The 26,670-nt window shown below is 46.5% G+C and overlaps 7 protein-coding genes across 7 annotated transcripts; 3 read left to right on the forward strand and 4 right to left on the reverse strand.

Moving 5' to 3' along the window:
• Positions 1-584: 584 nt before the first annotated feature.
• EV420DRAFT_1645636 (uncharacterized protein) lies at positions 585-3,353 on the forward strand (the record flags this gene model as incomplete). Its single annotated transcript, XM_060477804.1, has 2 exons — positions 585-1,151; positions 2,574-3,353. The coding sequence occupies 2 exons, from the start codon at positions 585-587 to the stop codon at positions 3,351-3,353; spliced, it is 1,347 nt and encodes a 448-aa protein (XP_060328122.1).
• A 4,658-nt stretch (positions 3,354-8,011) lies between these two features.
• On the reverse strand, positions 8,012-8,515 carry EV420DRAFT_1645640 (uncharacterized protein; the record flags this gene model as incomplete). The annotated part of the gene is made up of 1 exon (XM_060477805.1): positions 8,012-8,515. The coding sequence occupies one exon, from the start codon at positions 8,513-8,515 to the stop codon at positions 8,012-8,014; it is 504 nt and encodes a 167-aa protein (XP_060328123.1).
• A 3,056-nt stretch (positions 8,516-11,571) lies between these two features.
• Positions 11,572-12,344, reverse strand: EV420DRAFT_1482087 (uncharacterized protein; the record flags this gene model as incomplete). The annotated part of the gene is made up of 4 exons (XM_060469852.1): positions 11,572-11,807; positions 11,873-11,940; positions 12,022-12,254; positions 12,291-12,344. The coding sequence occupies 4 exons, from the start codon at positions 12,342-12,344 to the stop codon at positions 11,572-11,574; spliced, it is 591 nt and encodes a 196-aa protein (XP_060328124.1).
• A 375-nt stretch (positions 12,345-12,719) lies between these two features.
• Positions 12,720-13,843, reverse strand: EV420DRAFT_1645641 (beta subunit of ribonucleoside-diphosphate reductase; the record flags this gene model as incomplete). The annotated part of the gene is made up of 5 exons (XM_060477806.1): positions 12,720-12,741; positions 12,794-13,025; positions 13,077-13,212; positions 13,270-13,725; positions 13,778-13,843. 5 exons carry the CDS (start codon positions 13,841-13,843, stop codon positions 12,720-12,722), a joined length of 912 nt encoding a protein of 303 aa, XP_060328125.1.
• Positions 13,844-14,099: 256 nt separating this feature from the next.
• EV420DRAFT_1273623 (uncharacterized protein) lies at positions 14,100-14,888 on the forward strand (the record flags this gene model as incomplete). The annotated part of the gene is made up of 2 exons (XM_060467777.1): positions 14,100-14,541; positions 14,587-14,888. The coding sequence occupies 2 exons, from the start codon at positions 14,100-14,102 to the stop codon at positions 14,886-14,888; spliced, it is 744 nt and encodes a 247-aa protein (XP_060328126.1).
• A 1,606-nt stretch (positions 14,889-16,494) lies between these two features.
• Positions 16,495-18,386, reverse strand: EV420DRAFT_1645643 (uncharacterized protein; the record flags this gene model as incomplete). The annotated part of the gene is made up of 9 exons (XM_060477807.1): positions 16,495-16,844; positions 16,898-16,921; positions 17,083-17,414; positions 17,470-17,777; positions 17,827-17,938; positions 17,992-18,036; positions 18,083-18,106; positions 18,155-18,241; positions 18,301-18,386. The coding sequence occupies 9 exons, from the start codon at positions 18,384-18,386 to the stop codon at positions 16,495-16,497; spliced, it is 1,368 nt and encodes a 455-aa protein (XP_060328127.1).
• Positions 18,387-18,514: 128 nt separating this feature from the next.
• Positions 18,515-19,415, forward strand: EV420DRAFT_1482091 (uncharacterized protein; the record flags this gene model as incomplete). Its single annotated transcript, XM_060469853.1, has 4 exons — positions 18,515-18,572; positions 18,674-18,721; positions 18,789-19,014; positions 19,061-19,415. The coding sequence occupies 4 exons, from the start codon at positions 18,515-18,517 to the stop codon at positions 19,413-19,415; spliced, it is 687 nt and encodes a 228-aa protein (XP_060328128.1).
• Between the last annotated feature and the right edge of the window lie 7,255 nt (positions 19,416-26,670).

Here is a 26,670-nt window from a genome sequence, read left to right on the forward strand (position 1 = left end):
TGGCCCAATATTAAACAGATTATTATGGGCGGAGACAATATGCAGCCTACCACCTACTGGGAGTGGAGGCACAGGGTCCTACAAATGGACGAGAACTATCGAGTTGATCTCACCCAAGGCGGGAAGTATCCCAGCAGGACTGCTGGTTCCAAGCCCAGAATAGCAGGGGGCTCTTCGAGTGGCTTGAAGAACAGGAGGGATGCCACTGGATTCACCTACGGTGGTGAAGGTGAACCTATGGACATCAATCGTCTCAAAAGAGAAAAGTGATGTTTCCGGTGTGGACACACCGGACACCAGGGGTGGGACAATAAGTGCCTGCCTGACAAGTCAAAGTGGCTGAAATTCCCAAAGAAGAAGCCATCGACTTTTGCAACCCGTCTCCGAGCTGTCCTAGCAGAAATAGAGGAAGAAGACCTCACTAGCTCAACAGAGATTGAGGAGATAAAAGAGACACCGATGTAGGACTCTGCGATTCTACTTCATCGGCTGGGGTTTATCATGGTGCACCTTACAACATGAATATTCACACTTATGCTGTATCTGTAGATACTTGTAACAATATATCACATTCATCTCGCACTATGAAGGAATCGCAAACCAAGAATGGTGTATCAGGGGATTACCACCGCCTGTCGGGCAATGAACCCCGAGGGTCAGGCATGAAAGAGTTGGACCCAACTAGCAGCTCGAGGCTGTACCAGTGCGGGACGGATCTCGATCAGACGATCAAGGATCCAGAAGCAACTCTCGATCATTCGATCAAGAACCTGGAACAAATTCTCGATCAATGGATCAAGAGTCCAGGCACGACCAGGAATGAAGCCCAGGATCGATGGGGCTACTCGTGCCTGTCCCCTCCGCCCAACGCTTGCATAAAAGCAGGAGGGGGACCCTTGAACTTGCCCCTTAACAGCGTACATGGGATTTCCACTGCTTTAACTAGCAATGAACCCCACCAGCCAAGTCCTAGTGCTGGCAGTACCTGCTGTGTCCAAGCCACTGCAAATACCCCTTTGGGGCACACGTACAATGCAGAGGAGCCTACCGGTGATACGCCTGGTATCAGGCTACCTGTAGATTTTGCGATTTTACATCAGTTTATGCAATCTACAAGCGGTACAGAGGGCTACAGTGGAGGCTTCACGCTGGTAGCTAAATACTACATAAAGAATGAAAGCATGGTAGTACAGAACGGACTTAGAAACGACATCTCGAAGAGTCAATTCTACCAGCTGTCAACACGCCAAGCTAAGCCCTACCTAAACAAGACTATTACAGTCAAATCTCGGGGACTTGTCTGTATGGAGTATAAAAACCAAGAAGTTGAAGAATGGAATGAACTAGATGCCTCGTCGCCTCGACGAGTAGAAAGAACCTGTCAGGAAAAATTGCTAAGTCGAGAAACAGATCAGCTTTCGAGATCAACTCAGGCTAGGAAAGGAATAACCTTGGAAGAATGAATAGCCGCGTTGGGTACCGAGATGACTGACCTTGATCGCGCAGTGATCAACAGAATACAATCTCGGACCTGCAGTCAATCGCAATCGGTGGTTACATCCTTGAGATCCTGCGCATACCGCAGTATTCAATACATACGGCGCGCGGCAGGCCTTGCAGATGGAAGAAGGAGCACCCATGGACTAGTAGGGCACTCCTCGGTGACAGAATAACCCGGCACAGTCGTGTCGAACTGAATAGAAACTACGGAATGGTGCAATACTTGTAGGATAGTGACTCACCATTTGTATTAATTCCAAAGCTCGTACCATAATTACTGTAGATACGGGCTCCTATACCTAAAACACGAATCATATAAATTAGCAGCGACTAGACGCATAACGGCAGGAAAGCATTCCCCCCACGTTTGTGCTAGTAGCCTGTATAGCTACCTAATCAATCACTGGTTTTTATTGCATATCCTCGACTGAAGTGAATTAAGTTACCAAAGTCAACCCATAAGGGTGACTACAGTAATCTAGAAGAGTTAAGTAGGAAGTAGAGCCGTCCCCACGTTTGCGCCTTGCTAGTTAATTGAACTGCTCCATGGACAAAGGCCTCGTGTTCTCTCTCTCCGAGATTAGCGATCTAGACGTGCTGAGTCGACTTTAAATCAAAAGACCTCATCTAGTTGAAGTAAAATAAGCCCTAGAACGCTTTAAGTTCGAACAATCATCGAGTTCAAGGAACTCCAGAGTCTGTGTACTCTTTGCAAGTCTTGTACTTGAAGTCAGAACCTGAGCGTTCTTTGTAGAGTGATTTTGCACTCTTTGTAGACCTTGGAGTCTTTGGTTGTTTGATTATTTGAAGTGTCCGCTAGAAGTTCTTCTAGACGACATCGAAACGAGCATAACTTGCTCGACTATACCTTACAAAACAAGTTCATAAAACCCCGCTATCGCGGACTAGTGTACTTTGTGTAAAACACATCGAAAGAAGAATTGAAGTGGTTTTCAGGCAAAACCCCACTAGATTATCTAAATCTAAGTACATCACGAGTGCTTCTATCGTACTCACCCTCGAACTTATATACATTGGTGATTGTGTGTGTGTGTGTGTGATTTAGTATCTAGATTGACGATCTAGACACTTGTTTCATTTGCGCGCTGCCCGTTACCGAGCACATCACCGGTTCGACAGGCAACCAAGGGTGGAACCTTGGGGGTGCGACGTCATTGTTCCCTGCAGGTGACGTCCACCATATGGGAGGTCAAAGCGAGGACTATATAGTCCAACTCATGGGAAAGTTGCATATCGTGGCAGTGGGTCCAGATGATGGTGAACTGGCATCTCCTCTGTGTATCAAGGTTCCCCAACGACAGACCACTTCGGTGATGGTGAGGTCAGGGAATCCAGGCGAGCCTAGGGACGAAGCCGAGGGCCGGTGGAGCCCAGCGGACCCAATGGCGGACTGTTGTAAAGCCTCTGGAGATAACCCAGCACCACACGTGGACCCAAGTAGAAAGGATAACCCAGGAATGGCCACCTCTATCATAGAGGACACCAGCCGAAAAAGCTCAATTGCCCACAAGGAACAAGCGGGTCGAACAGGGGAGAGAGACTCCCCCTTTCAGGTACATCTCCCCTTCAAGGATAGCACTGATGGCAGGGAAAATCCTAGTTATTTAAAGAGTTTATGGAACTCTCCAAAATACAGTGAAGTCCCAACTAACCCGAGTGGGTGTCTGCACCGAGGCGAAAGGGAACTGACCAGTCGCACGGTCATAGGAGCAGGGCCTTTGCAGCCTATGAACTGTGACGATGAGAGGAAGACCCCAATACCACCAGCATCGGTGGAGTACTCTCAGGGCTCCCAATGGCTGAAGCCCTTCGGAGCTGCCTGGACTTGGTGAGCTATGCGACTCACCAAGACCCCAGGAGAGAAGGTATCACTTCTCAAACAGTGGGTCCACCCCCGATGACAAATGGAGGTGGATGAGCCACTGGTAACCAACTTGGAGAACCAAGTCAGGGAATCCTATCTGGACGAGTACCAAAAGCTGGAATATATGGATCAGCTTACCAAACCACCCCAGTACGTCTGCGGAGCGAAAGGGCAAAATATCACAATCACCCTACAATTGGAGACCTTTGATACTATGGCCCATCACTCTGCAAAGGCCCTGATCGACAGTGGCTGTACTGGAAGCACTATCGACTGGCAGTGGACCCATGATCATGGTATTACCACGCATAAAGTGGCTCACCCCACTCCGGTCTACAACACAGATGGTACCTGCAACAAAGGTGGCGACATCACTGAATTTGCTGAAGTTTGACTCAAAATCGGAGATCACAGTGAACGTATCAAATTAGCAGTCGTCGACCTAGGAACCACACCTATCTTCCTAGGACATGACTGGTTACAGAGGCATAACCCACTTATCAACTGGAACACAGGTTCAGTAACTTTAGCATGCTGCGACTGCCACAAAGTACCGTTCCATCTCCCAGATGAGGATCCAGAGCAACAGTGGGGAACCGAAGTCGAGGATGGAGATACCATCCTCATCATAGACTTTGAGGAAGCCTTTCACATACAAGTGGTGGGACATAAAGCCAATGACTTAGCAGCCAAGGCCAATGAGGGCAAAAAGATAAAATTGTTCAAGGAGATTGTCCCTGAACATTATCGAGACTTCATCGATGTCTTCACCAAGGAAAACTTTGATGAACTCCCCCCTCGCAAGCCTTGGGATCATGCCATTGAGCTGATTCCCAATGCCAATGCCAGCTTGGACTGCAAGATATACCCCTTGAACCCAAGGGAGCAAGAGGAGCTGGACAAATTCCTGGATGAGAACCTAGCCACTGGCTGAATTCGACCCTCCAAGTCCCCAATGGCATCTCCCTTTTTCTTTGTTAAGAAAAAGGATGGAAAGTTGCAGCCCGTACAAGACTACCACAAGCTTAATGAAATAACCATCAAAAACCGCTATCCTTTACCGCTTATCTCTGATCTTATGGATAAGCTCAAGGACGTGAGGTATTTCACTAAGCTGGATGTCCGCTGGGGATACAATAACGTTCGAATCAAAAAAGGGGACGAGTTCAAAGCTGCATTCCACACTAACTGGGGGCTCTATGAACCGATGGTTATGTTCTTTGGATTAACCAATTCACCAGCCACATTCCAATGGATGATGAATGATATCTTTAAAGATCTCATTACTCAGGGAAAAGTCACCATTTATTTGGATGACATCCTCATCTTCACCAAGGACAAGGTGGAACACCAAAGAATTGTGTGGAAAGTCCTAAAGATTCTGCGAAAGAACAAACTGTTCTTGAAGGCAGAAAAATGCGAATTTGAGGTACTCAAGACCGAGTACCTTGGAGTCATCATCAGCGAGGGATCCATTAGAATGGACCCAATTAAAATTGCTGGTATCATGGACTGGCCAACGCCCTCCAAGAAGCAGGAACTACAGTCATTCCTAGAGTTCACCAATTTCTATCGACAATTTATCTGGCATTATAGCGCAATCGTCAAACCAACGACGAAACTTACAGGGAAGGTCCCCTGGACATGGGGAAAGGAACAACAAGAGGCGTTGGAGGAACTCAAATGCCAATTCGCAACAGGAGTCATTTTGGCAATGCCAAACGACTACAACAAGTTTCGCATGGAGGCGGACTCCAGTGAAGGAGCAATCAGGGCCATCCTGTCTCAGGAACAGGAAGGAAAATGGTGCCCGATCACATTCCTATCAAAATCTCTTTCCGTGATGGAACGGAACTACAAGATTTATGATAAGGAATTGCTAGCAATAATGATCGCCTTGGAAGAATGGCGACATTACCTTATGGGTGCCCATCAAGATTTCGAAATCTGGATGGATCACTCAAACCTGCAATACTTCCGCAAACCCCAAAAACTCAACCGCAGACAAGCGCGGTGGGTTACTGAACTAGCAGAATACCATTTCACACTCAACCACAAGCCAGGAGCATCCAATAGGAAGGCCGACCTTCTAAGCTGGTGGGCCGACCATGACCAGGGCAAGAAGGACAATGACGATATTGTCCTCTTGAAGCCAGAATTCTTCCATGCCTTAATAGTGCCAGCAGAGGAGGAAATTCATGGCAAAATTCGAAGAGCGACAAGCGATCACCAATGGTGGGACCGAGGGATTGCTTTGAGCCTCAACCACGAGAAGAGGGTCATTGAGAAAGACAACCTGCTATTCTACGATGGACGTATCTATGTTCCCCATGACCACACCCTACGGGGAGAACTCATCTCCCATCACCATGACCATGTCTCCGCAGGACACCCGGGCATCGAAAAAACCAGAGCATTAGTCTTAAGGGACTACTGGTGGCCCAAAATGCGAATGGACGTGGAAACTTACATCCAAGGATGCGAGGCGTGTCAAAGGACGAAAACTGATATGCAGCAGAAAGCAGCTCTGCTACATCCCAATGCTGTACCATCTCAACCCTGGGAACACATCTCAGTCGACATGATTACTGGATTTCCTGAATCCAAAGGCTACGACGTGGTATTAGTCGTTGTAGACCGATTCTCGAAATACATTGTGCTAATTCCATGCACAAAGGAACTCTCATCAAGTGGATGGGCCAAAATCCTACGTGACGAGATCATTTGCTGATTTGGAGTCACCCCCTCCAAAGTCATCTCCGACCGAGGACCCCAATTCATGTCGAAATTCATCACTGAGCTATACGCAATGATGAATATTCAAGGAAATCCATCAATGGCCTATCACCCTCAGACAGATGGACAAATGGAGCGGGTTAACCAAGAACTCAAAAAATACCTTCAAGTCTTCGTTAACCACAAACAGGACAACTGGAGCGAATGGCTGCAATGGACAGCATTCGCTCACAACAACCGCCAACACTCTGCAATGGGCTTTTCCCCCATCAAAATCGTCTTTAGATGAGATGGGGACATTCGTCCAACCACGGTGAGGCAGTCGGAAACACCATCGGTAACTGACTTCATCGAAAGCCTCCAGAGAGTATGCAAGCAAGCGGAAGACTCTCTGAATAAAGCCGTCAGAGTTATGAGAAAGGCTTATGACAAACACACTCGCCCTGCACAGGAGTACCAACCAGGAGATAAAGTCTGGTTGGACTCAACCAACCTTCACCTCCCCCAACCAGCAAAAAAGCTAGGCAACAAACATGTCGGCCCCTTTGAAGTAGTTTCCAAAAAGGGGCCCTCCACATACGAACTAAAGCTGCTGCCAGGATGGAAGATCCACAACAAGTTCAATGAACGATACCTAACTCTGTATGTCCCCCCGGAGTTTTCCAACCAGGAAAAACCTCCGCCACCCAAACCGGAGCTCGTGGAAGGCGAAGAAGAATATGAAGTAGAGGAACTACTTCAGGACCGCAACCGTGTCGTCGGTCAAGGACATAGCTGGAGGACCATAACAGAATATTTGGTCAAATGGAAGGGATACCCAGTGGAGGAAGCTACCTGGGTCAAGAGGAGCAATCTCGCCCATGCCAAAGAACTCATCAAACAATACGAGGACAAGGAAGACCGCATAGAGGATCACAATTTGCGACACTTGGGGAAGGAAGGGGGATGTATAACCATATCATCTCCTGGCCCTTCGACCGAGAGCTCAACACTCTTTCCAGTCAGGAATCATACCGATCCATTATCCTCCAACGAGCAGGGCTTTTATTCATCGGACATGGATGAAGACGTCTTTGAAGACGAGTGTTCTGAGTCTCCTCTAATGACTCAGACCAACTCCAGCTTCCCTCAAGAAGAACGGGGCATGTCTACTTGGGAACAAACCAAGAACTACAAATGGGATAGGGAATCTACTAACTCCCTCGACTCAAGGAGTAAGTACATCTAAAGGACTGTCGGGATGACAGTCTTAGTCAGGGGGTATTATTATGGTTTTACCCCTATTTTCCTTATCTTATCTTATCCTTATCTCTCGGAACCCCGGACCTGCCTATCTTATCTCTCAGACCCATGATATTCCACCAGCACACTCCTTACCCACTTACCCGGTTGCTGTCACCCCAGTTCATCACTGCTGCTCCCAGGTGACCAATGACCCACATGCGCCATCATGCTTCTCTCGATGGCATCATGCTTCTTAGTAGTTGGACGAGAGTCGACCGCCAGTCAAGGGTGGTCTACTGGATGCAGCCTATTCAGATGGAGTCCCATGCAGATGCAGGTGATATGCACTCTTTACTCTCATTCGTCAGGAGCACACTTCTTTTAGTGTCCTCCCTCCTCATTCGTTGAAAGACGCACTTCTCATTGCACGTGCCCTTGTAGATACTATTCTTAGTACGAGACTAACATGTATTTAAGCTAGCCTATGCTGTGGCCTTAGACCCCAGCTTCGGCTAAGGTTATATACTCCTAACTCTTACAAGCTCCTTGCTTTCACTATAAAGTGATGCCTAACTTCTTGCAATCTACCAACACCTCTCTAACACTGAATCACTGAATGCAAGTGACAGGATAGAGACCAGCCTTGGTTCAGATTAGAGTTAGTGCTTAACAGCAAGGCCAAGCAGGGTCGAGTATATTGCCTTCGTATGACAGGGACAACATACGCAAGTTATCAAGATGGAGGAGGGACCACACCAATGGTAGTGCATTGAAGGACTCGCCATCTCGAAGGGTAAGACTTGCAACTGTGGGTAGCTCAATGATACGTTCAAACTGCTCGACGTCTGCATCACACGTGATGTCTAGTCTGCACAGGTTGTCCATGAGGGGCAGAAGGTCCAACATGGCGGATGCTTGGTTGTACAGCTGAAATCGGAATTCCTCCAAGTGCTGTAAAACAGCGGGTGGTATCATCAAGGCATGGAGGGGGACATCAAATATGGACAATGACTGGAGGTCTGGTGTGAACGATAATGACGAGAGTATAATGTTGGTGTATGTAGGATGACCAGTACTTGCCATAGATGTGTGGTGAGAATCATTTATAGCAAGCGTCTTTAATGCTCCTAAAGACCCTGTACAGATATCCAATGCACGCCATACATCCATGGGAGCATCCATCGAAAGACTTTGCCATTGGCTACACCTGCAGATAAGGCAGTCGACAAGAGGATTGCCTTCGATATGCAACCGAGGCACAATGATAGTTATATTGAACAGAAGAGCCAAACACCTGGACAAGCATTTGTCCAACACATGTAAGGTGTAGCATGACGAAAGTGAGCTTGAAAGCTGCAGGTTGGCATCGGAGAGGAAGTCCAAAGATACAGCTGACCACAAAGAAGGAGACTCAAGACAGATGTATCTCCATTGATGGCAAACCTGTGCCCATCGCCATAAATTGTCCATTACAGAGACACAAGCATTGAAGCCACCCTTCCTTCCATACATGAATATTTCTCTTAACAGTTCGGGTGGAAACATATGTGTGGGATGCATCACAGTTTTGATTAAGCGGACGTCATTTTTTGCAATTACAAGTTCTTGTTGTATCTTGAGGTGCAAATCTTTGCACTGCTCGAGTGTTTTGTATAGTACAGCAATGTCGGAAGTACAATGGGTGAGTGCTGCTTTGAGCAAAAGCAGTTGCAGGGAATTAGGTGCATCATTGGAAGAAACCAGTCAGTTCCAATTGGACACATCAATGGTATGCATGCTCGAAGGAAATGCCACCGGGAGGGATGCCTTGTCAGCCATACTGTCGAAATCATACAACATTAGTTAATTGGAGGAATGAAGCTGTAAGTGACTCGCTGACGTTCAGAGTCTTTAGGTGATGTAGAAGTAGGATGAAGATATGCCAATAAAGGGGTTACCACTGGGTAACCTTTTGTGGACCATCATAGCAGTACGCACAATCGACTTGTTGAGGCACGCCGGATGTAATACATGCTCACATGGCATTGCATGATTACAAGAGGGGTCAAGAACCAATGGGTCTATTGGGTGACATGAAGGTGTGTTTAAAAATGTGGAGATATACAGACAGTAACTAAAAATTCGATGCCATGTTCATGTTCATTCATTCATGTTCGTGTTCATTCATAGAATGTGACCTATTGAAAATAAACGGAACGTATAGTTGCGATAGATGATTGATGATGATTCGGTGACTGAATCTGATACAGAGGACAAATTTTCTAGTTACTCCTGTTGCTACGAAAACTCCACCAATGAAGCTAGCCTACCACCCAGATTCTGTAATTGAAGCGGTTTCAGATTCAGCATGATCGACTTCCCGATACGGTTGTGCAGTAGAAAAACATACTTGAATATGAATGGCATAAAGATCAATAGGCAATATTATTGCAAACGTCTTAACCTAGAAGCAGCATAAGACGAAGAAGTAAAGAACACTTGGCAGAAATCAAACACACTTATGAAGCAACCTGTTAAAGTCTTGATAAGTTACGGTGAATGGATAAGATCGAGGAGGATCATTTAAGCAATCTCTATTAGGGGGGATGGATTGATAGGCTAGGCACAATTCTCTGTAGTGAGGGAGAGAGCGCAATGCAGATGCAACCAGTGACCAACTTTGATCTCTGAAGTGTGCACTGAGAGTGATATGTTGAAGCAGGGCATCCTTGGGTACAGTGTGCAGGGTTTCGAGAATCGCGTTTTGCTCATTATGTTCTGAAAAAATAGCCAGCCATTCGATTGAATGGGCATGAGACAAAATGAGGGCATATGGGGACCCCACCGACGTGTCTGTACAAACGATCAGTCAAGTGGTTGATGGGTCATGCTCACAAACTCACCATTAAGGTTTACCAATAAGCGTTTGATCCCATTATTAAAAGTCAACATGACAGCCACTTCTGTATTTGGTGGAGGGGCGACTGCATGCAAATGAGCCAAACCAATGAAGACCATTTCGAATGCTATCCATGACATAAGACAATCAAACAATCAAATAGTGTTGTGCATGGATGTGTGGTAGACTTCTAGCTTTCCTACTATGCGAGGAGGACCTGTTAGGATCGTGCCAATAGGATTGCAGCAATAAGTGCACGTAGTGGAATGCCGCAGGATGCATCGGGCATAGGCAAAGCTATTAGCAACGTCACCCCTGAGCCGAAGCCCTAAGATGGATACGGATAGAAGTCCATGGGGTGGCAGAGATGAGGTAAAAGATAAGTCCAATGGATCAGAGTTCCACGGACTGGAGAACGAGAGTGTGACTTAAGAGTCAGAGAGAGAGATTGGGCTGAACCAAGTTGATATTCGAACTGAGTATCTACAGTGTAATTCTAAGGCTTATATACTAGTTAGGAGTCCGATCTAGTTCCTACTCGGAGTGGTCTACATTCTAGGGTTGTCAGAGGATGTATTCTACCAGTTGGTAGCTGATGGGGTCCAATGACATGTTCGCTACTGATGTCAGGCTATTGATAAATTAATATGGAGAAGTGAAATATAAAAGGAATATGAAATGGAATATGAAATAGAAACTGGGAATCGGAATCCGTAGGTTTCTGGGCTGTGGTTTGTTGGGTTGAGTGGAAGTCAGGTTTCCATCGGCATGCTCATTACAGGACCATGGTATGACACTCCAGGTGTATCCACTGGATGGAAAGCAGGACAGATGACAGTGACGCTCATGATATGGGAAAAGTAGAACAGGTATAAAGCACCCATGCTACAGACATAACAGTTCTCCAACCTAATGTCTACACCTGCATGGAAGAGGATAGGGGTGTGAAACTGAGCCAGGTCAATCCGAAAGGCAATGAATACGTGTATTCCATGGCAAAGGGCTAGGATATCATTGAGAAAGAAAGATGTCAAGGGCATCCCTCAACCATCAATATGTATCACTTGCACACATGGTGCTAACACTGAATGGAACTGCAGATAATCGGACCAATATCCACAGTCTCTGCACCTGCTGACATGTATCTCCTGTAGCAAAACTCTTACACTGGCATCGTACCAGCCTTGACATATGGTTAGACATGTATATAAGTCACTGTGTGCAAGAGTAGAGTCGGATAAGATACGTGCGAGGATATCGTACAGCAGAAGCGGTGAAGACATGACAGACGGCAGGCAGGCAGCGGTCGTTGACAGAGATACAATAAACAGGGGCAAGGTACAGAATATCAGTCACATATGAATTTGACACTGTACTCATGGAGCAGATCAACTGCTTTCACAAATGCTGCCCTAGTTTGTAACACCATACTAGTGTTATCTTCTACCGCACAATGCAATGCAGCAATCTCCTCTTTAAGGATCTTAATATCATCTATGTCATTAATGCATTTTTGCTTCCTTTGCGGGGAAGCAGCAACAGCAGCTTCGATGTTATCCTTGCAGGGGTAATCGTGGCGGGTCCCTACCGAGCAAGACAGTCTCCTGATCAGCCCGCCTTTTGGACAGGAAAGCTGGAACAAGGCACACTCGTGACACTTCGAGTTCCCCACATATTGCAGTTGACAAGGGTGCCCTTTTCATAGACAATTACCACACTATGAGAACCAAGAGTCAACAATAACAAACATGTGAAAGAAAATTAAATTCCCACAGGCAAATCCATCGGAACTGGAAACAGGTCCCAATCACAATTCTTGATCTTGCCAATGCTAATATTATTTAATGTCCTCACAGGTGTTCGTCGTACGCTGGCAAAGACAAGTGCTGCCCATACACTTGTGCTGCACTGTGCTTTCAGCTCATCCATTTCAGAGGGGGTCATGTCGGCTGCTATGTGTAGTATGGGTTTGGCCCATTCATCCGGGTCCTTAGGGATGACGTGATGACCATCAATGATGAGACGCATAACCTGAGAGAGGGAGAATTAGCATAGGAAGAAGTATACCAGTATACCTCGCCTTTTCGACACAAGAATCATCAGAGGATGCCACGGAACCATGATGGTCTAATAGCTCACATGCAGACCACGTCCCACCTTCGCTGCTGATCATCTCAGCAAGCTTCATCTAAGGTCAATATGAGCCGACCGCAGCGGGGGGTGAAAGTGGGTACACACTCAAAGATACGTTATATACACGTCACTCGCATCATCTTGAATGGAACACGCAAGAGCATTCACATGCAAATTCATAATATTGAGCAAAAGAGGAGATAACAGCTTTTGAGTCGTGACAACCAGTGCCATCTCAGGGGGACCAATGGACACCATTGTTGTGTTGGAAGTCATGAAGGGAGAGATGTACTCGAAAAAGGGGTTACAATTAATGATCATTACATAACATAGAATAACATATGACATCATGTCAATCATATGTCAAAAGTCCTCCTCTGTACTGCTGAAAAAAGCTTCAGTATATCCACAGAGAGACACCGTCATGGCATACTCACAAACTCTGAACAACATTATTATGAGACAGGAACGCATGGCTATACTCTCCCACCCATCTCTCAAAGAAATTGGTCTTTCCTTCGAGGGATATGAGCTCCATGAAATCAAAGGGATTCACCACATTGAACTCCTTCAGTAAGGAAAGCCCCACAAGCAAGTAATTGGCCACAAATTCGATATATTTCTTCATGTTCTCGGCATCCAATCTGAGACAAGGCAACTTGAATGCGCCTGTTTGCACATAATAAGGACCATACGAAACAGGGTAGACAGTATACATACCATCCCAGAAAGCCTTTTCAATATCTACTGCACTGTGAATGATTTCCACAATGACATTTCCAGGCAAAGGAAACTTCAAGGTGCGATATAGAGTTATGGCAAAAAGAGTGTGTAAACCTTCATCATGAGCAATGAGCTCATTGGAGAATGACAGTCCAGGCATCAGACCTCATTTCTTCAACCAGAAAATCACTGCAAAGGATCCGGAAAAGAAAATGCCCTCAACAGTGGCAAATGCTACGAGACAAGTAGCAAAAGATGAAGTATCTGTGATCCAATGCAGAGCCCATTCTGCCTTGGCTTTCACAGTCAGATGTTCATCGATGGCACGAAAAAGAGCAGTGCACTCCCCCACATCATGAATATAGGTGTCGATGAGTAGCCCATAGACTTCTGAATGTATGTTTTCCATCATTGCCTGGTACATATAGAAATAATGCGCTTCAGGTATCTGCACTTCCATACAGAACCTTGTGATGAGGTTCTCATTGACAATCGCATCTGAAGACGTGAAAAAAGCGAGGACGGTGGATACAACGTGTCTGTCATTATTGGTGAGCTGGTTATCCCAATCAGGCAGGTCCTTTGTCAAGTCGATCTCGGCAGATGTCCAGAATGCTGCCTTCACCTTTGTGTACAATAACCACAGCTAAAAAGAGAAGCTAATTATCCCACTCCTAACCATTAGACAAGGTGCATACCTCATCATACTCAATCGGAAACAGTTGTAGCCTAGCAGACATAGACCCATCTAATATAGGCTCCATTGGTGTACCAACAAAGAATGGAATTAACAGAGGTGGCAGGCAAGAGCGGGTGAAATGGACGTGAGGGTATACAACTCGAGTAGGGGCTGTCGCTTATCGGTGGGAAATCTTGCATACAGGGGAATGCAAGGCAGCAGGGGGACCCTTGGAACCCCATTCACAGGTGATCTCAAGTCAGCCATCAGGATTTAATGCGTTGGAAAAGGGACATCGGTTGGTAATATATTGCTCTGCTGCATCACAATCACCTGCAATCATGCTGTGGTCATTGCAGAACATACTATCCCCCTTCTTTTCTGCCTGCGAACAGTTACTGTTCATTCAAATACAATGTCTGATTGGCTTTATCATCTCTGGTTCTATGGCACTCTCCTTCTTTATGGAGATAATATTTGAAGAGGCAGACTTGGACTTGTACATTGAGTTCGGTAGAAGGATACCGGTATTCGAGTTCATGCTCCAGGCAGGCTATATTTACATGCCACGACTGAAGCAGAATCCGTCTCTAGAGGATATCATAGACAAAGGTGATATGACGATCATGAATCCACCAAAGGTCACCTTTAGCTCTGCTGGAGACTACAAGGGACAGACAATCATTGCCATGCTAGACTTCGTCTGTCCAGGGAGTGAGAGGAAGGTTCAAATCATGTTGACTAGAGGCACACCGATATACTGTGTGTTACAGTTCCATTCCAGTAAGCCACCCCTTTCACATTAGGCTTAAGCTGACTTAACCGTAGCATGCGTCATGAACTTTATTATGAGTACCCACGCATATTCGCTATATCCACTTGCTACTCTACAGCGCAAATTTGCCGTGAACTCCTTCTTCACCAAAAGGTTGATAGGAGATCACCTGGCTATTGTGAAGTACAAGGAACACGGCTTTACTTATATCCCAACTGGAGAAGATTATGAGGTGATGTTCCAGCCATACAAATGTCGACGAGTGGGGGATAAATTCACTTTGACTGTTAGCCTGAATATGGAGAAGGAAGAAGATGGGGACCTATTCCATCCCGAAATGGCCAATATGTGGTGACTGGTCGATAGTACAGCATGCGGAGCATTTTGGATGGATTGCAGCATGTTACGTTCGGGTTACTTAGATGAGAGTTACTGCATCAGCAGCACACTTATGGTGACAGTCTGCTCAGATGGGTCATTATGGTACGTTTGAACTTTAACACATACATTGCATGTCACTAATCTTGGATCTTTTCAGGAACAATGAAAGTTTATATGATACAATATTATCCGTGACAATGTAGAGATTGCAGGGTTCGACTTTGCTCAGTAATCACATGTGAATGGTCTTACATAAAATTAATGCAAATTTCTTAGACAAGTTTCAGACAACATTCTTCTCAGAGTGTTCTCAACAATGAGTAAGTGAGATGCGAACGTTGCAGTGATCATGTTAACTGTCAGTCAGAGTACGATGAACTACTGTTAGAACTTCAAAGAGAAATCGTCCACAGCTACGCAAGCAGGGCGATGCTACTAACTTTATCATGCACATCTCAAGCCTTCCGACAGCTCTGCTTAGAACACTTATTTGAAGATGCATTCATTACAAGGAGGCATGACAGCATGACATGTACAACCATCCTGTGGCAGAATCCTTCTATCAAACTCGCCATAAAACATCTACATTTTTCAGACCTTTCAGGAACCTGTTGGCCATCCAACGCAGATGCAGTATTGACTGGGATAGTCTCCAAGAGTGCCTTGGGGGTAGTACTGCATGATATGGACCTGGCAATGCTTGACAGCACCTTACTCAGGTCTTGTGTTGGCATGTTCAGTCAGGTTACACTTGCAGGGGGGAGTTACACCGAGACCGCATTGGCCAATATGTTAAGCAGGCAACAGCTGCACTACTCCTTGTACCTGCATGATGCAGAGAATGATACCATAGTGCAATGGAATTCCTTGCCCATCACAGCATCATTCAGCAATGTCCGGTTGATCGCTATCAGACAAAGGACATTCAACACGTACTTTCATGATGATTTCAGTAATCCATCAGTGAGCTGCTTCTCATCCATGCAAAGACTGGAATCACTAGAGATAGACTTGTCCATGAATACCATGCGCTGGATGGAGGAAGTGATGATTGCTGTTGCAAGCACGTTACAAGAGCTTCGTTGTTGGATTGTTCTAGGTAGGAGAGAGCATCGCATATACAAACAACATGTCATCTCACCACTTGGACAGATGAGGCATCACAGAAGACGGACACCGTTGATTTTCCAGCATCTGTGGGAGAGCTAAAACAACTGCATATAATGAGCATCAACACAGACAGCTACCATCCCAAGTTGACATGCAGTGTTGTCCATAAAATGCCAAAGGATCTGGAAACGCTCGAGTTACATTTTGGCGTATACGTGCATACCGAGGTCTCAGATGTAGTCGACGCAGCGGTACGTACACAAACCCAACCTGGTGGACTATTAAAAATGATCTTATATGCAATGAACCACACAGACCAAAACTGGATGCAGTTCACGCAGGTGATTGAAGGTCAATTGTCGACCAATACGAGTTGGCATGCAATAAACATTATATCAAAAGGATATGAAGGTGACAGGGGTTTAAACAACATATTTGCTTTTCAATAAATACACCTCTATTCGCACATTCTAAAACAATGGCCCATCTTCAGAACCAGGAACCTCAATGTCTCGATCAAACACCAACTCGTCATCAACTGCCATCATAAGAGTAGTCTTGTCTACACCGAGGGGTGTCTCATCACACAGATAGGCAGGTAGAGGCTCTTCTCCTTCATCCTCATCATATGAGCTGAAATTGGACAAGCGAATACTGAATTGCACATTCAAAGAGGTGACATTGAAACCCTTCTTATTCTTATAACCAGATACCATGAAAACCAACAGGACGAATTTGCCAGGAGACAGATCTTTGAAGTCCATAGGTAGTTTAGTGTACTCTGTAAGCCGGAAAGGCTGCACACTGCGAAATAAGGGCACTATAAAGTCATAGTCAGCACGGGAATAACCAGAAAGACATACGAGCACTCACCGTCAACATTCCAAGGGCGGATGGCTAAAAAAACAGATGCATTAGTACGTCATCATGTACAACATGGACGTCAACCACGTATGGGGTCCATGAGTCAATCCATCCATAGGAATGTTCTTTGGCTGAACTTCCTTAGCACCTGATTTGAGCGTTAGCATGGGTCCAAATTTCACAGATGCATGTACCACCACTGGGCTTTCTAGCGGTAGAGAATTGTATACCAGACTTGTAGGAAGAAATGATGACATTATTGTACTGGAGAATCTGAGAAAGAACAGCATGCTGCCGAGGCCATGTCCTAGCTAGAGGTTGGATGTTCACCTCACGAGCCCACATACCCTCGGTCAGACTGGAATAAGTGACGTGCCTGACCGTAAAGAAGCTGCACTCGATGTCCTTCTTGTCCACAACACGCCGATTTTCACCAAAATAGGTGACATGATATGCACGAGGATCTGCAGTGAACAGATTAACCATATTGTGGCCTTCCATATGTAATGCAAAGTTGTATATATGCCTAAAAGAATATATATAAGTGAGACAGGCATCGGTCAACATGCAAGCAGACCTACTTGGCTAAGGTTCGGTTTCCTTGGAGATGATCCTCCAAATAGAAGGGAACAATGGTCAATACATCATCACGCCTGAACACCAAAGTTAATTCTTCAATGCAAGGGAGTATGGACATGACATGCTTGGAAGCTCCTACTACCAACTTGGGTCCCTTCAACACGGTGCCAGGCTCAGACACAACAACAACTTTAGCCTGTTCAATGGGTAAGGACACTGACAAGAGGTCATCCTTAATGGGCCCATCAACGGCGACTATTCCAGTCTTAATCACTACGACATCAGGAACAGGTGCTTTGGGCACCTTCACCTGTATAACAGATAAGCATACAAAGATGACACATGCAAAATGGAATGACCTTATCTATGCCATCGGACACATTGTCAGTGATAGGTACAGTCAGACCCATATGTACCGCATCCAGTCGTTCGGGACTACTCTCATTAGAGATGGTACCTTCCGAATCAGTTCTATACCAACTTAGTTATTCACACAGCACGTTATGAAGCAATGAATGACTCACGAATCCTTCTGAGCCAGCCCAGTCACAGGAAGAGACAAGGCTGAACTATAGGAGTCAATACAAATACCGGGGTTACATGAGTCAAGCACACCTTTGGGATGGTTTATTGCCAGACCTATAAGAAGATTTAATATGCATATCAAGAGGAAGACAAAGGAAGCACTTAGTCAGGCTGATGATCTTCAGATGCTTCACAGGCTTTGAATCATCTGATGTATCATCAGGTAATTCTCTGTGATGCCTGATGACTCTAAAATAAGGAGAATGGTCAGATGGAAATACATGTAATTTCAACAAAAACTTGCCCACTTCAATGGTTGTTGCTGGGGGAAGGCATGGTGTTGATGGGCATCTGGTCGAAATCGGCTAGCATTAAATACATGACATATTCCCATTGATCAGTGATAAATAACGAAAAATAATTAAATACTGTTGCCGTCTGAACATCTCCATCCATGCATCCCGCTCCGTCCAGGTGTGGGTAGTGAAAAGGTTGAAGTAGATCAGGAACCAGCAAGATAACATGTACTTCTTTCCACAACGAGGTTTGCTAGGGAATTCCGTGTTCAGGAGGCATGATGGTACGAGACACAATGACCTGATCCCAAAACTTGAGGGATGCGTAAAGAGGAGTGATTTACTTTTCCAATCCGAACTACAACAATGTTGCTTTCATATCTAGGCTGCAACTGGGACAATATCAAGAAGTTAGTATGCCCCATGCAACTGGGTATGTGCACACCTTATTTGTCATATAATCCGCGACTGTCATGTAACCTCATAACGCTTTCATTCAGACCTCTTGCAGTCCAACAAGGCCATGATCAAGCACCTGCAGATGAAGTCCTCACAGCTGGCCCAGTTCGATGACATTGGGAAACTCGGAAACAGCCTAACTGTGGACTCTCTCAGCTCGACGCATACCCATTATTTGCTGTGGGCCAACAGCCAGGAAGAGGCCGTTCTCAACATCCAAGGTGTGTTAGCAGAAGTGTACATACCCCCCATTACCACTGCAGAGATGTAAGCTATTTTCAAAGGTATATCTTCAACTGCTTACATGCAACAGGAAATCCCTGACCAAAGCATATCAATCCATGAAGATCGTTGCTCTTGAGGACGACAAGCAGTTTGCCTCTGCATTACATGCTATTGATAACATCGAGAACTTTATGATGAGGCATTCCTCTCCCATGGACCATCCGATGGCTCCAACCTTCATAGGAGACCTTAGTGCCATCCATGCAGAGAATCGTCTGCTTGTTCCCAGACACTTCTGTAGTGATGCAGCTATTGACCCGTCTCAAGAGGTGGATGCGAATGGAGTATTGCGTGCTACGATCAGGAAGGGTATGCACATGTATATGGATGATAACGTGGTACTTTTCCAAGAGTGGACGAAAGATAATGGCAATAAGACATGAGTGTCCGCCTACAGAATTATATGGTAAACTAATTGTGCCACAGTGTTTCCGGTGAGACGCTGTTAAGCACTAACTCTAATCTGAACCAAAGCTGGTCTCTATCCTGTCACTCGCATTCGGTGATTCAGTGTTAGAGAGGCGTTGGTAGATTGCAAGAAGTTAGGCATCACTTTATAGCAAAAGCAAGGAGCTTGTAAGAGTTAGGAGTATATAACCTTAGCTGAAGCTGGGGTCTAAGGCCACAGCATAGGCTAGCTTAAATACATGTTAGGCTCATACTAAGAATAGTGTCTACAAGGGCACATGCCATGAGAAGTGCATCTTTCAATGAATGAGGAGTGAGGACACTAAAAGAAGTGTACTCCTGATGAATGAGAGTAAAGAGCACATATCACCTGCATCTGTGCAGGACTCCATCTGAATAGGCTGCATCCCGTAGACCGCCCTTGACTGGCGGTCGACTCTCGTTCAACTACTAAGAAGCATGATGCCATCAAGAGAAGCATGATGGCGCATGTGGGTCATTGGTCACCTGGGAGCAGCAGTGATGAACTGGGGTGACAGCAACCGGGTAAGTGGGTAAGGAGTGTGCTGGTGGAATATCATGGGTCTGAGAGATAAGATAGGCAGGTCCGGGGTTCCGAGAGATAAGGATAAGATAAGATAAGGAAAATAGGGGTAAAACCATAATAATACCCCCTGACTAAGACTGTCATCCCGACAGTCCTTTAGATGTACTTACTCCTTGAGTCGAGGGAGTTAGTAGATTCCCTATCCCATTTGTAGTTCTTGGTTTGTTCCCAAGTAGACATGCCCCGTTCTTCTTGAGGGAAGCTGGAGTTGGTCTGAGTCATTAGAGGAGACTCAGAACACTCGTCTTCAAAGACGTCTTCATCCATGTCCGATGAATAAAAGCCCTGCTCGTTGGAGGATAATGGATCGGTATGATTCCTGACTGGAAAGAGTGTTGAGCTCTCGGTCGAAGGGCCAGGAGATGATATGGTTATACATCCCCCTTCCTTCCCCAAGTGTCGCAAATTGTGATCCTCTATGCGGTCTTCCTTGTCCTCGTATTGTTTGATGAGTTCTTTGGCATGGGCGAGATTGCTCCTCTTGACCCAGGTAGCTTCCTCCACTGGGTATCCCTTCCATTTGACCAAATATTCTGTTATGGTCCTCCAGCTATGTCCTTGACCGACGACACGGTTGCGGTCCTGAAGTAGTTCCTCTACTTCATATTCTTCTTCGCCTTCCACGAGCTCCGGTTTGGGTGGCGGAGGTTTTTCCTGGTTGGAAAACTCCGGGGGGACATACAGAGTTAGGTATCGTTCATTGAACTTGTTGTGGATCTTCCATCCTGGCAGCAGCTTTAGTTCGTATGTGGAGGGCCCCTTTTTGGAAACTACTTCAAAGGGGCCGACATGTTTGTTGCCTAGCTTTTTTGCTGGTTGGGGGAGGTGAAGGTTGGTTGAGTCCAACCAGACTTTATCTCCTGGTTGGTACTCCTGTGCAGGGCGAGTGTGTTTGTCATAAGCCTTTCTCATAACTCTGACGGCTTTATTCAGAGAGTCTTCCGCTTGCTTGCATACTCTCTGGAGGCTTTCGATGAAGTCAGTTACCGATGGTGTTTCCGACTGCCTCACCGTGGTTGGACGAATGTCCCCATCTCATCTAAAGACGATTTTGATGGGGGAAAAGCCCATTGCAGAGTGTTGGCGGTTGTTGTGAGCGAATGCTGTCCATTGCAGCCATTCGCTCCAGTTGTCCTGTTTGTGGTTAACGAAGACTTGAAGGTATTTTTTGAGTTCTTGGTTAACCCGCTCCATTTGTCCATCTGTCTGAGGGTGATAGGCCATTGATGGATTTCCTTGAATATTCATCATTGCGTATAGCTCAGTGATGAATTTCGACATGAATTGGGGTCCTCGGTCGGAGATGACTTTGGAGGGGGTGACTCCAAATCAGCAAATGATCTCGTCACGTAGGATTTTGGCCCATCCACTTGATGAGAGTTCCTTTGTGCATGGAATTAGCACAATGTATTTCGAGAATCGGTCTACAACGACTAATACCACGTCGTAGCCTTTGGATTCAGGAAATCCAGTAATCATGTCGACTGAGATGTGTTCCCAGGGTTGAGATGGTACAGCATTGGGATGTAGCAGAGCTGCTTTCTGCTGCATATCAGTTTTCGTCCTTTGACACGCCTCGCATCCTTGGATGTAAGTTTCCACGTCCATTCGCATTTTGGGCCACCAGTAGTCCCTTAAGACTAATGCTCTGGTTTTTTCGATGCCCGGGTGTCCTGCGGAGACATGGTCATGGTGATGGGAGATGAGTTCTCCCCGTAGGGTGTGGTCATGGGGAACATAGATACGTCCATCGTAGAATAGCAGGTTGTCTTTCTCAATGACCCTCTTCTCGTGGTTGAGGCTCAAAGCAATCCCTCGGTCCCACCATTGGTGATCGCTTGTCGCTCTTCGAATTTTGCCATGAATTTCCTCCTCTGCTGGCACTATTAAGGCATGGAAGAATTCTGGCTTCAAGAGGACAATATCGTCATTGTCCTTCTTGCCCTGGTCATGGTCGGCCCACCAGCTTAGAAGGTCGGCCTTCCTATTGGATGCTCCTGGCTTGTGGTTGAGTGTGAAATGGTATTCTGCTAGTTCAGTAACCCACCGCGCTTGTCTGCGGTTGAGTTTTTGGGGTTTGCGGAAGTATTGCAGGTTTGAGTGATCCATCCAGATTTCGAAATCTTGATGGGCACCCATAAGGTAATGTCGCCATTCTTCCAAGGCGATCATTATTGCTAGCAATTCCTTATCATAAATCTTGTAGTTCCGTTCCATCACGGAAAGAGATTTTGATAGGAATGTGATCGGGCACCATTTTCCTTCCTGTTCCTGAGACAGGATGGCCCTGATTGCTCCTTCACTGGAGTCCGCCTCCATGCGAAACTTGTTGTAGTCGTTTGGCATTGCCAAAATGACTCCTGTTGCGAATTGGCATTTGAGTTCCTCCAACGCCTCTTGTTGTTCCTTTCCCCATGTCCAGGGGACCTTCCCTGTAAGTTTCGTCGTTGGTTTGACGATTGCGCTATAATGCCAGATAAATTGTCGATAGAAATTGGTGAACTCTAGGAATGACTGTAGTTCCTGCTTCTTGGAGGGCGTTGGCCAGTCCATGATACCAGCAATTTTAATTGGGTCCATTCTAATGGATCCCTCGCTGATGATGACTCCAAGGTACTCGGTCTTGAGTACCTCAAATTCGCATTTTTCTGCCTTCAAGAACAGTTTGTTCTTTCGCAGAATCTTTAGGACTTTCCACACAATTCTTTGGTGTTCCACCTTGTCCTTGGTGAAGATGAGGATGTCATCCAAATAAATGGTGACTTTTCCCTGAGTAATGAGATCTTTAAAGATATCATTCATCATCCATTGGAATGTGGCTGGTGAATTGGTTAATCCAAAGAACATAACCATCGGTTCATAGAGCCCCCAGTTAGTGTGGAATGCAGCTTTGAACTCGTCCCCTTTTTTGATTCGAACGTTATTGTATCCCCAGCGGACATCCAGCTTAGTGAAATACCTCACGTCCTTGAGCTTATCCATAAGATCAGAGATAAGCGGTAAAGGATAGCGGTTTTTGATGGTTATTTCATTAAGCTTGTGGTAGTCTTGTACGGGCTGCAACTTTCCATCCTTTTTCTTAACAAAGAAAAAGGGAGATGCCATTGGGGACTTGGAGGGTCGAATTCAGCCAGTGGCTAGGTTCTCATCCAGGAATTTGTCCAGCTCCTCTTGCTCCCTTGGGTTCAAGGGGTATATCTTGCAGTCCAAGCTGGCATTGGCATTGGGAATCAGCTCAATGGCATGATCCCAAGGCTTGCGAGGGGGGAGTTCATCAAAGTTTTCCTTGGTGAAGACATCGATGAAGTCTCGATAATGTTCAGGGACAATCTCCTTGAACAATTTTATCTTTTTGCCCTCATTGGCCTTGGCTGCTAAGTCATTGGCTTTATGTCCCACCACTTGTATGTGAAAGGCTTCCTCAAAGTCTATGATGAGGATGGTATCTCCATCCTCGACTTCAGTTCCCCACTGCTGTTCTGGATCTTCGTCTGGGAGATGGAATGGTATTTTGCGGCAATCACAGCATGCTAAAGTTACTAAGCCCATGTTCCAGTCAATAAGTGGGTTGTGCCTTTGTAGCCAGTCATGTCCTAGGAAGATGGGTGTGGTTCCTAGGTCAATGACTGCTAATTCAATACGCTCGCTGTGGTCTCTGATTTTGAGTTGGACTTCAGCGAATTCGGTGATGTTGCCACCTTTGTTGTGAGTACCATCTGTGTTATAGACTGGAGTGGGGTGAGCCGCTTTATGTGTGATAATACCATGATCACGGGTCCACTGTTGGTCAATAGCACTTCTGGTACAGCCACTGTCAATCAGGGCCTTCACGGAGTGATGGGCCACAGTATCAAAGGTTTCCAGTTGTAGGGTGATTGTGATATTTTGCCCCTTCATTCCTCGGACATATTGGGGTGGTTTGATAAGCTGGTCCATGTGTTCCAGCTTTCGGTATTCGTCCAGATAGGATTCCCCAACTTGGTGTTCCAAGTCAGTAGCTAGTGGCTCATCCACCTCCGTTTGTCATCGAGGGTGGACCCACTGTTTGAGAAGTGACATCTTCTCTCCCAGAGTCTTGGTGAGTCGCATAGCTCGCTGAGTCCAGGCGGCTCCGAAGGGCTTCAGCCATTGGGAGTCCAGAGAGTACTCCACCGATGCTGGCGGTATCGGGGTCTTCCTCTCATCATCGCAGTTCATAGGCTGCAAAGGCCCTGCTCCTATGACCGTGCAACCGGTCAGTTCCCTTTCGCCTCAGTGCAGACACCCACTTGGGTTAGTTGGGACTTCACTGTATTTTGGAGAGTTCCATAAACTCTTTAAATAACTAGGATTTTCCCTGCCATCAGTGCTATCCTTGAAGGGGAGATGTACCTGAAAGGGGGAGTCTCTCTTCCCTGTTCAACCCACTTGTTCCTTGTGGGCAATTGAGCTTTTTCGGCTAGTGTCCTCTATGATAGAGGTGGCCATTCCTGGGTTATCCTTTCTACTTGGGTCCACGTGTGGTGCTGGGTTATCTCCAGAGGCTTTACAACAGTCCGCCATTGGGTCCGCTGGGCTCCACCAGCCCTGGGCTTCATCCCTAGGCTCGCCTGGACTCCCTGACCTCACCATCACCGAAGTGGTCTGTCGTTGGGGAACCTTGATGCACAGAGGAGATGCCAGTTCACCATCGTCTGGATCCACTGTCACTATTCATGACTTTTCCGGGAGTTGGACTACATAGTCCTTGTTTTGACCTCCCGTATGGTGGATGTCACCTGCAGGGAACAATGATGTCACACCCCCAAGGTTCCACCCTTGGTCACCTGTTGAACCGGTAGGCTCCTCTGCATCGTACGTGCACCTCAAAGGGGTATTTGCAGTGGCTTGGACACAGCAGGTACCACCAGCACTAGGACTTGGCTGGTGGGGTTCATTGCTAGTTAAAGCAGCGGAAATCCTGTGTATGCTGTTAAGGGGCAAACTCAAGGGTCCCCCTCCCACTTTTATGCAAGCATTGGGCAGAGGGGACAGGCACAAGGAGCCCTGTCGATCCTGGGCTTCGTTCCTGGTCATGCCTGGACTCTTGATCCATTGATCGAGAATTCGTTCCAGGTTCTTGATCGAATGATCGAGAGTTGCTTCTGGATCCTCAATCGACTGATCAAGATCCGTCCCGCACTGGTATGGTCTCGAGCTGCTAGTCGGGTCCGACTCTTTCGTGCCCGACCCTTGGGGTTCATTGCCTGTTGGATGGTGGTAATCCCCTGATACACTGTTCTTGGTTTGCAATTCCTTCATAGTGCGAGATGAATGCGATGTATTGTTACAAGTATCTACAGATACAGCATAAGCATGAATATTCATGTCATAAGGCACACCATGATAAACCCTAGCCGACGAAGTAGAATCGCAGAGTCCTACACTGGCGTCTCTTTTATTTCCTCAATCTCTGTTGAGCTAGTGAGGTCTTCTTCCTCTATTTCTGCTAGAATGGCTCGGAGACAGGTTGCAAAAGTCAATGGCTTTTTCTTCGGAAACTTCAGCCACTTCGACTTGTCAGGTGGGCACTTATTGTCCCACCCCTGGTTTCCAGTGTGTCTGCACCGGAAACATCGCTTTTCTCTTTTGAGACGATCGATGTCCATAGGTTTGCCTTCACTGCTGTAGGTGAATCCAGTGGCGTCCCTTCTGCTCTTCGAGCCACTCGAAGAGCCCCCTGCTGTTCTGGGCTTGGAACCAGCAGTCCCACTGGGATACTTCCCACCTTGGGTGAGATCAACTCGATAGTTCTCGTCCATTTGTAGGACCCTGTGCCTCCACTCCCAGTAGGTGGTAGGCTGCATATTGTCTCCGCCCATAATAATCTGCTTGATATTGGGCCGGATTGCAAGGGTGACGACTTCCTCCATTTCCTCGTCATTGTGGAAGCGTTCAGCTTCCACGGCCAGTTGTTCGAACCTCTCGAAGAATTCGATGGCCGTCTTGAACTGTGATTGCTGCAGTTTCTTCCATTGCATCCTCTTGATCTGAACCTCTGCTACCTCTCGGAAACGTGTTCGGACATTTTTCTGGAAGGTTTCCCAGGAGGGGAGGCAATGCCTCCTGCTGTGTAGGTCCTTGTAGTGTCGTTGCTGGTGGACCCACCAGGTCATCACTTCCCCACCAAACTGGTGGGCTGCGAAAACTACTCGGCTTGGGCCATACCCATACGCTTCATTAAGTGCAAAGTATTGGGCAAAGACCTCGAAGTAGTATTCGCAGTGATTAAAGAAGCGATCCAGGTCACTGGCCTTCCCATGGAATTTGTCAGGGACCTCTATCAGCGTTCATTTCATGTTTCCCCAGGGGTTGGGTTGTCCATCAGGAATAACCCATCCATTCAGCAGATCAGGTGGTAGCAGAGGGTTAACAGGTCAGGGTAGTGATCGAAGGTTTTGATCACTATGGGGTGACAGCGGTTGTGCTGGGGGTTGAGGTGGTATGGGTGGAGGTCCTCCTCCACCTCCTCCTGGTCCTCCTGGACCACCACCACCTCCTCCAGGAGCAGCAGGTGCTGGTCCACCTGTTTCTCCTGTTGGCACTGATTGCAAGGGGTCTCCACCCATACTTCGGGCATGGAACTTTCCCCCTGCTCCTGCAGC

The sequence above is a fragment of the Desarmillaria tabescens genome (assembly GCF_030435595.1).
Source record: "Desarmillaria tabescens strain CCBAS 213 chromosome Unknown EV420scaffold_30, whole genome shotgun sequence".
NCBI lineage: Eukaryota > Fungi > Basidiomycota > Agaricomycetes > Agaricales > Physalacriaceae > Desarmillaria > Desarmillaria tabescens.